This window comes from Odocoileus virginianus, chromosome 24 (assembly GCF_023699985.2).
Source record: "Odocoileus virginianus isolate 20LAN1187 ecotype Illinois chromosome 24, Ovbor_1.2, whole genome shotgun sequence".
Classification (NCBI taxonomy): Eukaryota; Metazoa; Chordata; class Mammalia; order Artiodactyla; family Cervidae; genus Odocoileus; species Odocoileus virginianus.
The window spans coordinates 41,174,611-41,193,172 of record NC_069697.1 but is presented as its reverse complement, the minus strand read 5'-3'; the positions used below and the strand labels follow the sequence as shown (position 1 = coordinate 41,193,172).

At 41.4% G+C, this 18,562-nt stretch overlaps 1 protein-coding gene across 4 annotated transcripts in view; it reads right to left on the bottom strand.

Moving 5' to 3' along the window:
• Positions 1 to 18,562, bottom strand: part of CPM (carboxypeptidase M) — a 72,057-nt gene that overhangs the window by 10,671 nt on the left and 42,824 nt on the right. For 3 of the 4 annotated variants that reach the window (XM_020888742.2, XM_070454621.1, XM_020888743.2), the window contains exons 4-7: positions 15,512 to 15,684; positions 13,446 to 13,630; positions 12,555 to 12,722; positions 7,307 to 7,459 (exon numbers count right to left, since the gene is read on the bottom strand). In XM_020888742.2, the coding sequence (XP_020744401.2) occupies positions 7,307 to 7,459; positions 12,555 to 12,722; positions 13,446 to 13,630; positions 15,512 to 15,684 (679 nt within the window). Of the gene's footprint in view, positions 1 to 7,306; positions 7,460 to 12,554; positions 12,723 to 13,445; positions 13,631 to 15,511; positions 15,685 to 16,690; positions 16,772 to 18,562 lie in introns of those variants that run through there. The other variant, XM_070454620.1, reaches the window with a different exon arrangement.

Here is an 18,562-nt window from a genome sequence, read left to right as displayed (position 1 = left end):
TTGAATGGAAGCTGCAATCGCAGAAAGTCAGACAAAATGGCAGAGAACTATGTCCCAGATGAATGAACAAGATAAAATGCCAGGACAAAAACTAATTGAAGGGGAGACAGGCAATCTACCTGAAAAAGAATTCAGGGTAATGATAGAAAAGATAATCCAAGATCTCAGAAAAAGAATGGAGGCATAGACTGAGAAGATATAAGAAATTTTCAACAAAAACCTAGAGCTAGAGAACAAAGAGATAAAAATCACTGTAATGAAGAAGTATCTTAGAAGTAATCAGTGGAGTAACAGGCAGAAGAATGATGAGTAAGCCAGAAGGCAGAATGGTGGACATAGACTGTTGTAAGAGACAAAGAAGGACACTACACAATGATCAAGGAATCAATCTGAGATGATATGACAATTGTAAATATATAGGCACCCAGCATAGGACCACCTCAGTATATAAGGAAAATACCAACAGCCGTAAAAGGAGAAATTGACAGTAATAGTAGGGGACTTTAATACCCCACTTTCATCACTGAACAGATCAGTTAGAGAATCAATAGGGAAACATAGGCCTTAAACGATACATTAGACCAAAGTGTATTCTTGACACCTTGAAATTTCAAGAATACAGTTAGGCCTTAAATGATACATTAGACCAAGGTATATTCTTGACACCTTGAAATTTCAAGAATCCAGTTAAAGGCCATATATATTTTAAGACTCCTCTCATTTTAATTCCTATTTTCCCATCTCAGTTTGTCTACTTCGTTGACAAGTCATGTTATCTTAATGACATAAATGAGAAGAGGCCACAATGATAAAAGTTATTAAATTCCATATTTCCTTCTCATTTTTTTCAATGTAATCAAATGTAAACCTCCACTTTTTTTTCCTCTTTTGCGTTTAAAAAATATAGGTTCCATTTATACTTATTCCTACTAGAGCTGACCTTTGAACAATGCAAGTGTTAGGGACATCAACCCTCCACACAGTTGAAAATCCACATATAGCTTTATGGTTGGCTCTCTCAGCACTGGCAGAGTCCACCAACCATGATTTGGGTATTACTAGAGTACATATTTAGTGAAAAAACAAAACCAGTCCCCCACCCCACCCCACGCATATACGTGTATTCACACAGTTCATACATTGTTGTTCAAGGGTTATATGTATCCTTTTGGTCTTCAGGTAGTACTCAGCTGTTAAACATCAGTCATAATTTAGTAACCTGACTCTGTATTTATTCATTGAATTTCAGTGGCATTCTTTTTTTGAAGAGAGATTCCCATTATGTCCCTAGTCACTAAACATTCCCAAGCCTCAATTCCATCACCTATAAAATGGGCATAATATGTATATACCTTCCAGGATTGTCATGAAGATCAAATACAAGAGGAGGCTCAACAAATATTAATACGTTTCTTAATCCTTCTCTTATTTGGATAAGAAAAATGATACAAAGGAATAGAAAAACCACAGCTATGTAAGTTTGAAGTTGAATAGATACACATAAGTTGCTGGGATCTCAATTCAACTTTGTTCCCCAAGAGCAAGAACATATGAGGACAGAAGCTATGCTTAGATCTTCCTTGCTTAGGTCTCTGAACTAGTCTATAGTCTTCCTACCACTTAGAAAATCTTGCATTTACGCAAGATAGCTTGTGGTACCGGCAGTTTGTGTGTTGGCATCTTTTATATTTTTCATCTTCTTCAAAACCAAAAAAAAAAAACAAACCCCACACCAAAACTCATAGAAAAGTAAGCTATCTTTGAAATTGACTTTACACCATCGTTTAACATCTAAGATAATGCTAGAATAAGACTCAGGATGTTTGAAACTATCACAACATTGTTGATTGGCTATACTCCAATATGAAAAAGTTTAAAAAGATTTAGGATGCAAGGCAGAAGATACCAAGAAAAACATCCCATGGTACTTAAAAAAAATCAGCAAACAGTAATCAAAACAGCATGGTACTGGCACAAAAACAGATATATAGATCAATGGAACAGAATTGAGAGCCCAGAAATAAACCCACCAACCTATAGTCAATCTTTGACAAAGGAGACAAAAGAAATATACAATGGAGAAAACATAGTCTCTTTAGCAAGTGGTGTCGGGAAAGCTGGACAGCCGCATGCAAATTAATGAAGTTAAAACACACACCATACACAGAAATAAACTCAAAATGGCTTAAAGACTTAAATATAAAACATGACACTATAAAACTCCTAGAAGAGAACATAGGCAAAACATTCTCTGATGTAAATCATAGCAGTTTTCTTAGGTTTCCCAAAGCAATAGAAATAAAAACAAAAACAAATGGGACCTAATCAAACTCACCAGCTTTTGCACAGCAAGGGAAATCATAAACAAAATGAAAAGACAACTTATGGACTGGGAGAAAACATTTACAAATGATGCAACTGACAAGGGATTAATCTTCAGAATATATAAACAGTGGGGCTTCCCTTGTAGCTCAGTTGGTAAAAAATCTGCCTGCAATGCAGGAGACCTGGGTTCAATTCCTGGGTCGGGAAGGTACCCTGGAGAAGGAAATGGCAACCCACTCCAGTATTCTTGCCTGGAGAATCCCATAGACAGAGGAGCCTGGCAGGCTATAGTCCATGGGGTCGCAAGAGTCGGACACGACTTAGTGACTAAGCCTCCTATATAAATAGCTCATACAACTCAAAAAGATTTAAAAAATGGGCAGAACTAGACAGTTCTCCAAAGAAGACATACAGATGGCCAACAGGCATAAAAAGATGCTCAACATCGCTAATTACTAGAGAAATGCAAATCAACACTACAATTAGATACCATCTCACTCTGGTTAGAATGGCTATCATTAAAAAGTCTACAAATAACAAATGCTGGAGAGGGTATGGAGAAAAGGAAGCCTGCCTACGGTGTTGGTAGGAATGTAAGTTGGTGCAGTCTCTATGGAAAACAGTATGCAGATGCTTCAAAAAACTGCAAACAGTATTGCTACATGATCCAGCAGTCCCACTCCTGGGCATATGTCCAGACAAAACTATAATTCAAAAAGATACATGTACCCATATGTTAACAGCACTGTTCACAAAGGTCAAGACATGAATGTCCTTTGGCAGATGAATGGATAAAGATGTTGTACATACATACAGACCACAGACACAGAGAACAGTCTTGTGGTTGCCAAGGGGGAGGGGCTGGGAGAGGGATGTATTGGGGGTTTGGGATTAGCAGATGCAAGCTGTATAGAGTGGATAAACAACAAGGTCCTACAGGGAACTATAGTCAATATCCTGTGATAAATCAGAAAGGAATATGAAAAATATATAAAACTATATGTTATATATACATATATAAAACTGAGTCACTTTGCTATACAGCAGAAATTAAGACATTGTAAATCAATTATACTTCAAATAAAAAAACGGTTAGCATTTCCTTCTTGGCTGGAAATGGTTGTTATGCTTTAACAGAACAGATCTGAATTTTTTGACAGCCTATGAACAGTGTTTTTGGATGACCTTAGATACCCACACCAGCCCCCCTGTATAATATGTGAAACTGAAGAAAGATTTCCAGGGACCTGTGGTCTGCCTATCCTCAAGTACGGGGAAACGAACAGTAATTTGGATTCAGGTCAGTTGCTAAAGTCTTCATATTCGAGTTTGACTTTCATTCAATGTCTGCTAAAGATTAAAAAGATTCATTTCTGTATACACCTTACCCAAACCTAGAGACAGTAGTTCAAGTTGGGAATATCTGAATATCACTGTTACTGAACAAACACAGACCATGCTTAACTGCAGAATTTCTATTAGAGGACAGCCCCATACCACCAGCCAAATGTAAGCTATCTTTGGATCTTATATGTCTTTTCAATATTCTGTCCAGACACCACCAAACTTTTCACTTATAAGTGGTTGTTTTACCAAAAGAGATGATTTATTTCTATATATTAAAATTGAAAACAGAAAAAAAAAAAAGACCAGTAGATCCAAAGATTTGCAGATAACAGCACTATGACATCAGGAGAACAAAATGCAAAATTTTGAAAAATGTTCATGTAATAGGCAAAGGAGAATGAAATCTGAGACTTAAATTTTGTGGCCACACCTGGAAATGAGAGGGAGAAATAAATGTACATCCCCTGGGGATGTATCAGGCTCCGTGGATGAAAAGCACATTCTGGGCGAGAACTGGCCAGAGCGCAGTCTGAGCTGGTGGTTTTCGGGGGACTGTTCATTCCCATGTCCCCACCTGATGAGCACAGATGTCACTGACTTTGGGATCCCATGACAGATGCGTTATCTGTGTCTCTCAGGCTTCTGGCACTCAGCACATACCTGATTCTCTCAGGCCCAGGCTGCTTAGGTTTCTGGGTGTTGTGGGCCATCCCCTAACCTCTGGGTTCAGCTCTGCTCTAAGGAGTTCAGGGGAAGAGGACAGCAGCAGATAATGTCATGTCTTGATCACCTTTACTTCTCCCCAAAGAGGGAACATTTGGGACATTCCAGGTCCCTAGAATTCAGACTTGCCTTAATGTCTGCCTTACCCTCATCTCAGCCTAAGCCTGGTCAACCCTCTTAAGCTTGACGACACAGCAACAAAGAGCCTGAGTTTAGATTGAGGTTGGAGGTTGAAAGAATGACCAGTCAGAACCTTAGAATAAGCTGGGGTGAGGCAAGGTATATGCTGCTGGTCCCAGCTATCAGTTGACTAAAAACAGTCAAGCAAGTGACTTGCAAGGTTTCACACAGGCAGATAACAGGACAGCTTAGGCTTTACCCAGGCTCCTGCCCTCTAGACCAACGGTCCTCAACACTTTTGTCACCATAGACTGGTTTCATAGAAGACAATTTTTCTACAGACCAGGGGTGGAGAGATGGTTTTAGTATGAGTCGAGCACATTACATTTACTGTGCACTTTATTTCCATTATCACTACATCAGCTCCACCTCAGATCATCAGGCACTAGAGAGGCTGGGGACCCCTGCTCTAGACCAGGTCCTTCCATTAGAGCAAGAGGCCTTTCCTTCCCAGACAAGGAAAACTTACCAGAATCTTTGACCCACCTGGAAATCTGAGATATTAGCATCATAGCAAGTGGTGAAACTGAACCAATGAATGTGATGCACCTTGACAAACCTCAATAATTTTCTTAAACCAGAGCAATAATGGTAAAGAAATGTTTGCTTCCATTATCCACAAACATACTCTTTGGCTTCCCATCGGGCACCAATATGGAGAGAGCCTCTCTATCAGGTAATAGTAACCATGCTGTATCAGTATTTTGAAATAGGGTTTCATTATTAAATTAGGGAGGAAAAAAAACCCCCCAAAAAACAACTCTGTCTTAAACCACAAGGGGGCAGTGTTGATGTGTTAATAGACATTAACACATATGATTTAAGTGAACTGTGCACATCTGATTATAAGGACACACAGATAGATGAATATTCTTTATAAAATCTAGTTAAATGGACTTGTAAATGCTTTAAATTAATAACAACAATGCTTAGGCCATAATTTGTATGTCATTTAACAGTTTACAAAGCTCCTTCACTGACAGTATTATTTCAGTGTGATATTTCAGAGCCCGCCTTAACTCAGTGCCCAGGAGTACCCTAACCTTTCCAGCTGATCTGAAGTTCATAGAGCATATTTTGTGTTCTGTTGCTCTCCCACTTTTATTCTTCTGAAGGCGGAATTTTTAGAGTTTACACTAAAAGATTGGTATAGGTAGAAGCTACAGCAAAAGTAGAAATATGCCTCGTGAAGAAAGTCAAAAGGAGAAACACCAGAACAGAGTCTGGTGACATAATAAAAAAGGAAAAACACCCAATAATAAGCTCAATAAAAATTATTAAGATGCTGGTAAAAGTTACACTAATATGCTGGTAATACTACAGTTTGTAATATTCCCCCATCAACCTACTCCATTGATGTCTCAGCCAGTTAGATGCAGTCCTGCCAGTTCAAAAATAATATTTCTGGGAACTTCCTGGGTGGTCCAGTGGCTAAGATTCTGTGCTCCCAATGCAGGGGGCCTGGGTTCAATCCCTGGTCAGAAACTAGATCCCACATGCTGCACATAAGAGTTCGCATGCCAAAACTAAAGATCCTGCATGCCACAACTAAGACCCGGTACAGCCAAATAAATAAGAATAAATATTAAAAAAATACATAATCTTCCTGTACTTTGTTTTGGGGTGGCAAGAAGTTGGGGGTCAAGTGTGAAAGGGGGAAGGAATATCCATGTTCGGGATGAATGGCCAACGGAAGCTTCTAATTGTCCCTGCATTCAGCCCTGTACCCCTCAACTACCCCACCTCTTTGCAGCAGGTGGGAAGCTTTGGTGTGAAGCGTGCAGAAAACCCAGGAATTCTGCAGTTATGCAATAGGTCCATGATGACAACTTCTTCAACACACACACTCTCCACTTTGGCTTCATATGGTAGCATAACCGTTACTCCGATTCTTGACGCCTTGCTTCCCCCAACTGTTCTGAATGGAGAACAATAACACGGGCAATGCAGAAGAGCCTTCCACACCCTGCCCAAGGTTCCACCATCACCACAAGCGATGTGCTATTCCCATGCAATGGTTTTCAAAGAGTAGTCCCTGGACCTGCAGTGTCTGCATCACCAGTGAAGATGGCAATCATTCCAGACCCATTAAATCAGAAACTCTGAGGATGGGCCTGGCAAGCCACGTTTTAACAAACTCTCCTGGTGAGTCTGTTGCACATGTCTGGGAATGATGCTCTTCTCACACTGTCTGCTTATCTCTCATAAAGGTCAGATAGGCATCAAAAAACAGGCTGCAAAGACTCCCAGTACCTGCTCATTTGGCACAGTTGAGAGGTGGGAGGGGTTGAAGCTAATGGTGCTAGGTCATCACCCCAGTTGTAGAAGAAAATGTAAAATGGCATGTCCAACGATCTCTGGGTCTGGCAAATGATAAGCAAACTTGGCTTCTTTCTAAATGGGTGATGATGTAACAGAGTGAGAGCCTGTTTTATCGATCTTTTGCCAGATTTCCAGGTCATTCAACATGTAAAATTAGAAGTACTCTGGATTTTACACCCCCATATTAAAGTAATACACACCATGCTTTCTCTTATATGAGCTGATGGGTGCTGCATTTTTCACATGCTACAGATGCTCATGCAGAGAGAATTCTGAACTGATAGTTTTGGTACTAAAAAAGAGGCTGAACCCAGAAAACAGAAATAGGGGCCTGCATTTTCTCAACGCAAAAGTTTTGCCAGATGCTATATTTTATGTTAATAGGAATTAATAAGAAAATCTTACAAACCTATGTGCACCTGTTTTATATATTCAATCAGCGAGTCTTTGTTATCCTTCCAGAAACTTGGAAGCTTCTCCTTGCGAGGATATTTACAGCATGACAGCTCCAACGTAATTTCAAAACACTGGGCCCAGATGTAGTTGTAATCTTGCATTCCACCTAAACACAAACATATTTAGGTTTTTTAAAAAGTATGAAGTTGGAGTGAAGTCAAGTATCACATACCTTGGAGACAGGTGAATCAGACAGTTGTAATGACAGTACATGTAAACAGGAAAAGATGAATTTGACATATTGGCATGTACAATTACAGCTTGACATTTTATTATCCAGACATGACCAAGCAATCCTAAATATTCCCATATGGGTAACTGAATCAGAGCTGACTGATGTTCATCTATGCATCCAGATTAACTGAGGAGTAAGGGAAGGGTCCTTTTTAAAAATCACAACTACGAAAAGGATTCTTCATATTACATTTCTTTCCTAAATTACAGTTTAAACAGGGAGAAACTAGAGTGAAATTTCTTTTAAAATATTTCTACAAGCCTTTCATAAATAGATTTATTCTGTAAAAACAAGTATACGCTAGCGTGTGAGATGACTGCAACTGTGTGGTAGTTTGAATATTCTTCGGCATTGCCTTTCTTTGGTATTGGAAGAAAACTGACCTTTTCCAGTCCTGTGGCCACTGCTGAGTTTCCCAATTTGCTGGCATATTGAGTGCAGCACTTTCACAACATCATCTTTCAGGATTTGAAATAGCTCAGCTGGAATTCCATCACCTCCACTAGCTTTGTTCATAGTGGTGCTTCCTAAGGCCCACTTGACTTCGCATTCCAGGATGTCTGGCTCTAGGTGAGTGATCACACCATTGTGATTATCTGGGTCATGAAGATCTTTTTGTACAGTTCTTCTGTGTATTCTTGCCACCTCTTATGTTAGATCCAAACCATTTCTGTCCTTTATTGTGCCCATCTTTGCATGAAATGTTCCCTTGGTATCTCTAATTTTCTTGAAGAGATCTTTAGTCTTTCCCATTCTATTGTTTTCCTCTCTTTCTTTGCATTGATCACTGAGGAAGACTTTCTTATCTCTCCTTGCTATTCTTTGGAACTCTGCATTCAAATGGGTATATCTTTCCTTTTCTCCTTTGCCTTTCGCTTCTCTTTTCTCAGCTATTTGTAAGGCCTTGTCAGACAACCATTTTGCCTTTTTGCATTTCTTTTTCTTGGGGATGGTCTTGGTCCCTGCCTCCTGTACAATGTCATGATCCTCCATCCATAGTTCTTCAGGCACTCTGTCTATCAGATCTAATCCCTTGAATCTATTTGTCACTCTCACTGTATAATCGTAAGGGATTTGATTTAGGTCATACCTGAATGGTCTAGTGGTTTTCCCTACTTTCTTCAATTTAACTCTGAATTTGGCAATAAGGAATTCATGACTGCACAATTGCACTCAACTCACACGCTAGCAAAGTAATGCTCAAAATTCTCCAAGTCAGGCTTCAATAGTACGTGAACTGTGAACTTTCAGATGTTCAAGCTGGATTTAGAAAAGGCAGAGGAACCAACATCTGGTGGATCACTGAAAAAGCAAGAGAGTTCCAGAAAAACATCTACTTTTGCTTTACTGACTATGCCCAGCCTTCGACTGTGTGGATCACAACAAATCGTAGAAAATTCTTAGAGATAGGAATACCAGACCACCTGATCTGCCTCCTGAGAAATCTGTATGCAGGTCAAGAAGCAACAGTTAGAACTGGACATGGAACAACAAACTGGTTCCAAATTGGGAAAGGAGTACATCAAGGCTGTATATTGTCACCCTGCTTATTTAACTTCTATGCAGAGTACATCATGTGAAATGCCAGGCTGGATGAAGCACAAGCTGGAATCAAGATTGCCAGAAGAAATATCAATAACCTCGGATATGCAGATGACACCACCCTTATGGCAGAAAGTGAAGAACTAAAGAGCCTCTTGATGAAAGTGAAAGAGGAGAGTGAACAAGTTGGCTTAAAACTCAACATTCAGAAAACTAAGATAATGACATCTGGTCCCATCACTTGATGGCAAATAGAAGGGAAAACAATGGAAACAGTGAGAAGCTTTATTTTGGGGGGCTCCCAAATCACTACAGATGGTTACTGCAGCCATGAAAGTAAAAGATACTTGCTCCTTGGAAGAAAAGTTATGACCAACCTAGACAGCATGTTAAAAAGCAGAGACAGTACTGTGCTAACAAAGGTTCATCTAGTCAAAGCTATGGTTTTTTCAGTAGTGATGTATGGATGTGAGAGCTGGACCATAAAGAAAGCTGAGCACCAAAGAATTGATGCTTTTGAATTGTGGTGTTGGAGAAGACTCTGAGAGTCCCTTGAACTGCAAGATCAAACCAGTTAATCCTAAAGGAAATCAGTCCTGAATATTCATTGGAAGGGCTGATGCTGAAGCTGAAACTCTAGTACTTTGGCCACCTGATGCGAAGAACTAGACTGATTTGAAAAGACCTTGATGCTGGGAAAGATTGATGGCAGGAGGAGAAGGGGACGTCAGAAGATGAGGTGGTTGGATGGCATCACTGACTTGGTGGACATGAGTTTGAGCAAGCTCCAGGAGTTGGTGATGGACAGGGAAGCCTGGCATGCTGCAGTCCATGGGGTCTGACACGACTGAGCAACTGAAGTACATGAATTTGGAGGAAAAATAGCCAATGTTTACTGAGTGTTTGCTGTTGCTAGGTACCGTTTGAAGGACTTCACTATCAGCTCTAACCCTCACAGTAATTATCACCTGTATTTTACAGATGAGAAACTTAATTACACATGGTAGGTCATGTACCCAGGGATTCTTGCTAGTGAATGGCTGAAACCAGAGCGCATGCCACCTTCCACCATCACACCGCACTATGTCTGTGGATGACAGACATGGGGCCATGTGCACTCTTGGGGAGCAGGGGAAGCCCCAGGCCCCTGCTGCTTCTGGGATTACCACTGCCCATGCTCCCTTTCTAGTTCTTACCTCTCAATACCCTATTTCAAATGGTTATATTTTCTAAGATGCAAAACTTCTATTTTAAAATCTCTGAATTGGGAAGCATCTTAAATTTGATGCTTGAAAAGCATCATTGTGTTATTAGTTCAGCTGGAAACTTTTTTCTTTCTTGGTGGGACATATTTTACAATCACTGGCATCTTAGATTTGACGAAAGATGGTATCTTTGAATGAACTAGTCTCTGCCAGATTTTAATCAGTTATACTTGATATTTGCCTAGTGAAATAAGTTTTCTCAAGTCCATGAGAGTATTTGGGAAGTAATGAAGTAAATATTTATGCTCAGAAAATGGTCAAAATATTACATAACTATTAAGTAATACCTATGTAGGTCCCTGGAGAAGGAAATGGCAACTCACTTCAGTATTCTCGCCTGGAGAATCCCATGGACAGAGAAGCCTGCAGTCCATAGGGTTGCAAAGAGTCAGACAGGACTGAAGCGTCTTAGCATGCATGCACGCATGTAGGTCCCAGTTTTAGCCAGGAAGAATTACTCTTTTCTTCCTTTTCCGTTACACAAGTTTTGCATTTCTAAGCTCATTTTCACCAAGAAATAGAAGAGAAAAAAAGGGAGAGAGAAATGAAACAGAACAAAAGCCCTTGACTGGATGACTGTCTCAGGTAGAAAGAACTTAAATGGCAAAACGGGCGTGGAAAGCACGCGGGATAGAGAATGCCAGCTGTGGAGAGTGAGTGCCGCTCTGGATAAGGCCAGTCAGGCCTGGCCAACAAAGGCACACTCGGGAACAGCTCACCACAGCGAAACGAGGTTGCTAGTCCATCTCCCGCACATCTGGCTCCGTCTTGGGAAGTCACACGGAGAGCGCATTGGCAGGCCTCCGGGCAGGCCGGCTCCCTCCCTCGGGGTGCAGAGCAGTGGGCGCAGACGATGCCCCCGAGGTGGGGTGGGGAGGGGAGCCTGTCTCTTGGACCCGGGAGGGAGGTCTGGGGTACTGTGGCATCTGGCTGACCCTGCTGCCTTCCAGTCATCGTCTAGGCTTATTTATGTCCCCTGGAAAGCTGGCAGAAACCCGCCCAGATATAAAAGTCCCGGCCACGGTGACAAGTGAGGAAGTGGCCTGTGTGTGGGAATGCAGGCTGTGGCCTGCTGCTGGCTGGATCTGCTGGCCAGCCTGAAAGGGGGCACTTTTCACCGAGGTGGTGGCAACCTGGTCCCCGCCCACGGTCTCGCTCTCACCCTTCCATCCCCGGTCCCGCCTATTCTCTTTGAGTTTCCAGACTAGGAATATGACACCCTTGGGCTTCTGCTGCCAGTCTTCCTTCTGACAAGAACATCCCCTCTGCCATGTTCCCTCCATGGCAAACTGCTCACTCCCTCCCTCGCCTGGCTGTCCTATTCCAAGGGAGCAAGACTAGAGGGCTCTTCTGTTCAGCCTGCAAAGTGGCTTGAAAAATCAGGAGCCTTCAGGGAAACACCCGTCTTGCTTCACAAACTGGAAGGTCTGGCTATACTGCCCCCTACCGCTGCGTGGCAGTAACTACCTGGCTGTAAGTAGCACCTTGACTTCCTGCTAAAGAACCTGCCTGCCATTGTAGGAGACAGAAGAGAAGCGGGTTTGATCCCTGGGTCGGGAAGATCCCTGGAGAAGGAAATGGCAACTCACTCCAGTATTCTTGCCAGGATAATTCCATGGACAGAGGAGCCTGGTGGGCTACAGTCCTTGGGGTCGCAAAGAGTTGGACACGACGGGGTGACTAACACACAAGTAGCAACTGCCCCCACGGGATGAGACATAAGAATCACATTTCTCCAAGGCCTTCACTACTTCCTGCTGTGGTTTGGCTTTACACCTGTGTGGTACACTGTCCCTTTTCTAAATCTCTGTTCTTATTCATATGACACTGCCATCACAATTAGCTTAGATGTTGCTCTTCTCTGTTAAACTTGGGCTTAAGATCTGTGTCCTGCTCATCTTTCTTGGCACAGTTCCCGGCCTCAAAGTGAATGCTAAACAAGCGTCCGAACTCAGGCAACTTTAGCAGTAGGGAACATGTCTGAGCATCTCTCAAACGGTCGTCCCCCTCCTGGTTCTGTGCTATGAGCTGACAGAGACACGGCTGAAGGGACTCCACTGTGCCTGATGAACTTCTGGCAGCTGCTGGGGTCAGCAAAGGCCAGCTGGCACCTCTAGGTAAAGACAACTAGAAGAAGAGTAGAACGAAGAGAAACTCACCTTTCAGTGGATACCAGGAGTATCCATTTGTAATTCCATTAGAAAACCCTGTTTTAATTCTACATGAATTCCTTTTCATGTCAGGATTCCGTGAAGCATAGGTATTTGCAAGATATTGAAAAACATCGTCATCAGGGGTTAAGCTCCGAGAGTATAATGTTCCAGTGGCTGCACATGGAAGACAGACCGGGACCTTTTAGTTGATGTAGTGGACGTATACAGTATATTAGCCCCTGCACCATCAAATCCCACACAAAGGCTCTAATTTCCTAGAGCCACTTCCATGAATTTCCTCTACCCACTTCCACTTTCCTCTACCCACTTCCATGAATGCTTCTCTCTACTTTTCTTCCCAGTTTTTGATGGATATAACAGAAGGGATATCACAGAAAATAACCACATACATGTCCAAACTCTTCCTCAATCAGCTTAAAAGTTAAATACCTTCTTAGTCATTCTTGTTGATTCCAGGAGATCAGTAAACTTTCCTTAGGTACTGTAGGGATTAAATGAAGTCACTAGAATATGTTAACTCCTTGGTACATACCTCATCCCACAGTTTTAAGAGGAGTCAGGAATTATTATTTATGTGATTAGGTTTTTTTTTTTTTTCAGCCATGTTGTCTCTTGTGTGCTAATCTAAATTACAATTTTACTATTTCACTGATGAATGTCAAGTAATCCCATTTTTCGTTGTCAGTTCAGACACCTTACCCATCTACTGTTTATAAATTGTAGGAAGGATAGCTCAGAGTCGAGAGAATGAGGCTTTCCCCACCCCTGCCAGAAAAATTAAGTAGGGAGGGAAAGAGTGTATCCCCATTTACAGGTGGAAAGTTTGTAGTCTCACTCTGGATTTAGAATGCAAGAGCAGGGCCCACGTGTGCTTACCTGGAACACCATTATCAAACGGGTAACTGGCCACCAGGGCACCGCCATGGAGGTTTGCAGAGAGGACAAAGGTCTCTGTGTTCAGCCACTGCATGACTGCCACGGTCTCAGGCTGCCTTGGTACCTCATTAAACTCAAAAGCATCAGGGAAATTTCGATTCAGGTCATAGAAGTTACTATTATCCCTTTAAAAGAAAAGTTTTAAGGGTTTACTGTTGGTATATGAGGGAGCAAATTCCTGCAGAGTGTAGACCTTTGCTCTGGGCTCCAGCTGTTTTTCCAGATGTGAATACAGAGGTGGTAGATGGTTGCTGGAGAAGGCCACGGCTCCCCACTCCAGTCCTCTTGCCCGCAAAATCCCATGGATGGAGGAGCCTGCTGGGCTGCAGTCCATGGGGTCGCTAAGAGTCGGACACGACTGAGCGACTTCAATTTAACTTTTCACTTTTCTGCATTGGAGAAGGAAATGGCAACCCACTCCATTGTTCTTGCCTGGAGAATCCCAGGGATGGGGGAGCCTGGTGGGCTGCCGTCTAGGGGATCGCACAGAGTCAGACACGACTGAAGTGACTTAGCAGCAGCAGATGGTTGCCTTGTCAGCCTCCAATGAATTGCACTTGGTATTCGTGCACTATGTTGTTTCCTCCCATGTGACTTGTTCTTGCAGTGGGACAGGAGTGGTTCGGATGTAAGCAGAGGTTGATAAGTGTGTGTGTTTCGGGGCTTTTGCTCTTGGGACACTCCCATTTGGAACCCTGAGACCCCAATGCTAGCTACATCAAGGGGCCACATGAAGGAATGAGGGACCCAGGTGAGAGCCAGAACTGAAACTCAAGACACAGGGTCCCAGACAGACCCCCGCGGAGGTCCCAGTCATCGTGGCATAGCGATGGACCCTGCTCTGCCCAAATGCCCAACTTACAGAGTGGAGAGTAAATAAAAATGTGGCTGTTTCCTCAATCTGGGGGAAGTTGATTCCACAGCAATTGTTATCACAAATAATAGGAACATGCTATTTTATGCAAATATATTTCTGAAAAGTGGATTGGCTATGTTTGTCATAGTTGTTTAATCACTAAGTCCTGTTGGACTCTGTGACGCTATGGACTGTAGCCTGCCAGGCTTCTCTATCCATGGGATTTCCCAGGCAAGAATATTGGACTGGGTTGCCATTTCCTTCTCCAGGGAATCTTCCTGACACAGGGATCAAACTTGTGTCTCTGGCTTGGCAGATGGATTCTTTACCACTGAGCCACATGGGAAGACTTGGCCATGTTTAAATATGCTAAAAAAAAAAAAAAATCTTAAAAGTGGAAGGGAATCCAGTGGTGATTTATCTTTGGTAAAAACAAAATTTTAATTGCACAAATATCAGTGTTTATCAGACATTTGAGAAATTCCAAACTCCCTGAGGCCATTTAAAATACAATAAACTTTAAATCAGAAATACTACAAGACTCACTCTTCTTTATGTTAGTTCTTGGGCTGGCTTAATAAATCAACCTGCTTATCGAGGGGCCAGGTTCTATACTAGGCCCTGGGATTTCTTAGTGATGAACACTATGGGTAGGGCTCCTGCCCTCAGCTAGACATTAAAGGAGAAATGAGACATTAAAATTGTGCTGTGAGGGTAAGGGGCCAGGTGATATGAGTGTAACTGGGGACCTAATATCCGATAGGTTAGGGAAGGAGGCTTTGAGGAGATGCTGTTGTAAAAGGCCAGGGTGGGCCCAAGGGGGTTGGGAATGCCAGAGGTGAGAAGGAAGTCTGTAGCTGTAGTTTCAGGGGTGAAGAGGGATCTAAGCGGCTGCAGCAGGGTGACAGTGGAAGAAGCAATACAGCCGGAGCAGTGGAGGGTGGGCAGGCACAGGAGTAAACCAGCCTTATTCAGGATTTCACTTCTGACAGCCAAAGCCATGGGTGGCCCTGAAGGGTCTGCAGCATGGCAGCGACATACACAGGCTATGAGATGCTTCATTAATTCCTCTGGACAGGGCCAAGGTGTCCGATCTGATGGGGGCCTTTTGTGGTGTTCTTATGTTTTACAAAGATAGGCCCATTCTTACCTGCCCTCATTGTAAAAACAGTCAGGCTTAACAACAGCTTCGAATCCATCTGGGTTCATTGAGGGCATGATGTGTATCCGGGTACTGTTGATTAGATTTGTGATTTCAGGGTCACTTCCATCTCTGGTTACAAGATATTCAATTAAATGGAGCAGCAGTTCCCGCCCTACAGCCTGTAGGTGTTAAAGAGAGAAGAGGCTACTTGAGGAAAAGAAGGAAAACAGCCTCCAAGGTACAAATTCCCCAACAAGAAACACTACAGATGATATTTAAAACCAAAACCAGTTGTCAGACCACTGTTTCTTCAGGCCCATGGCAATCCATCACTAGTATGCTGCAAAATCTTTTTGAGAGTTTAAGTTAATTTTTAAAAAAGTATCTAATAATTTACTTTTTAAAAATGAATTAGAGTGGAGTAAAGGCTATTTCTTATTGTCCTTTTTTCAATTTGCTTGTCTTCCAAATACTTCCTGGAGTGAGGGAGAGAGGGGGAGCTAGAAATCACGCAGGGGAGTTGAGCATCTTCACGAGCACACGTGATACATGGGAGAGCTGTGGGGCCTGTCTCGGTGGATGATACATGGAGGACGACTGCAGCAGACACGTAGATGTTAACAGAGAAAAATCCAAATTTGTAACGCTCATAATTTAAGTAGGTTTCTGTTTTCCAGATTGCCCTATTTCCAAGCTCTTCTATTTTCAAATTCCCCTCTTGCACACTTGTGCAATTTTTGCCATACCTCTGTACTTCTGATTTCCACGGTCTCATGTTTCGTTGGCACATCATCCTCACAACTTTTTGCCATATCTGCATATTATCTATACTATTATTTAGTTTGCATTTTCTGTAAATTGGTTACTTACATTAAAAATGATAAACTTTGTATAATTATCATTTTGCTAGATTTCATGTTTTTAATTACACAGTAAGATAAAAGCAAGACTATGAAAATAAACATGGTCACATTCACCTAAAATTACCTTATGTACCAACAATGACGGGGAAGCTGAAGGCCCGTGAAAAATCTTGCCGTATAATGGAGAGATTTCCTATTTTTCTTTTTTTAGAAAAAAAAAAAGGAATTCACATTTTCAGCCTTATTCTGTAAAGATCTGATTAGCCTACATTAATTTTCCCCTGTAACCCTGAGCTCAAAGGTTCTGCTTAGGAGTATTTACCTCTTACATTTGATCAGATGTTGTTGAGGGGTTAGGATATGGGAAATCAGTGCAGCAGGTGGTTAAATAAGGATGGTGCTGCCAGAACATTAATGAAGGCCACAGGCAACAACAGAATCTTCAATTATGACTCCATTGTAGCAATTCATGGCTGTGACAAAGAAGGAACAAAGCTGCACTCTATATCCCTTGCTGGCAAGCAAAGAGATCACATCTTATGAATTTGTTATCCTAATGGATGCAGAATAATTGAAAATGGAACTAAGAAAAATTTAAATATGTGAATTATATATTTATACATAGCCATAAAATTTAGAGTGGAAATAAATTCCATTCTGACTTCAATTTTTTCTTTCCCCACTCATGTCTGTCTTTTTCCACTACTGTGACTTTTGTTTTTATAGTCCAAATTGTAGGTTGAAAAAGGTCCTTACAAACTAATAACTAAAAAAGTCAAGTGAGTCACACACTGGGTTTCCAATTCAGTGTTTTGGAAGCTCAAGCACATTTGCAAGCTCCTTACTGCCTTCCCTAAAACCAGAGGAGGAGGGGCTGGTAATTTTAAGTTGTGAAAGGCTCTACAAGTGGACTGTGTGGTTGGTTGAAGGGGGGCTTTCCTGGCAAGGGGAGGGGAAGAGAAAAGGGTCAAGGAAAGGGAGGAGGAAGTGCGATTTCTAAATGCAGGTTCGAGACTGCAGGATGCTGCCCTTAGAGGGATGCACCAGGAAAAACCTGAGGCCAATCTGAGTTCCAGATCAAGTATGAAGTGAGCCATATTGGAATCCCCACGTGATTCTAAAAGTAAATTTCCTCTTAACTCTCTGAATCATACATTCTCAAGCATGCTTGAACTCACGACAGGAGTTGGCAATGAAATTCATCCACCCACAAGCAAATGAAAACAAAGAGTAAGAAGCTGTGATTAAGCTATACAACTAAATTAGGCAACTGTGGTGATGTGAGTATAGGATAGAAGGTAAAAGTTAAGGTTTATAGTTAACAGCAAGGGTGAGGGCTAGGGGAGAGGAGGGTAGAGATGAGTTTTCAAAGTGCTAATTTCTTCACTTTTCATAGCAATGGGTCATAGGATATTACCCAAAGTCTAATAATATATAAAAGTCATTATAACTTCAGTTTTTCCTAATTTTTTGACTTCAGAAGAATCTTCTGATAATTAATTTCTTATTTTGAGAAAATAACAAGTTCACCAATCATTTTCATTTCACTTCAGTTCTGTTAAGTTCAAGTAAAGTTATTAAATCTCATACTTCTTAAAGATAACACATATGACACATCTTATTTCCTTTTGATTCCTCTCATTCTGTTACTACAGAAATAAAGAGATATGTAGAATAGCATCTGGCAAATAATAATGATGGCTATTTCTGAGTGACAGTATCCTGAATAATTCTTATTAACTCTTATTTTCTAGTTCTTTTAAATGAAAGAAAACCTATGTTCTTTTTACAAAAACAAAATCATGATGCTTTCAAGGACACAAATGTGTGACCAAGGTATTTTCTGTTTGTCTCCATACTCCAACAAAACAAGCCACAAATTCTTAACTGCAGAGGGTGAAATAAAAATCTTGGAAGTGCGATAAAGAACTGATTAAGAGTCAGATAATCTTAAAACTGGTGAGATAAACTGATAAAATTTCAGAGAGAGTTAAACAAGGTCCTTGGACAATATTTTCTTGTCTCTATAAAAGCAAATTTATGCCACATATTATTCAAATGAATTCTTCTCAACCTTAATATAAATGTCTCAAATACTCATTCATGTTTTATGTATAGGCCTCCCTTCATTTAAAATTAAGCCTTTGAACATGAGACCTTAGAGAGACTAAAGTTTTTTTTTTTTTTAATGTGG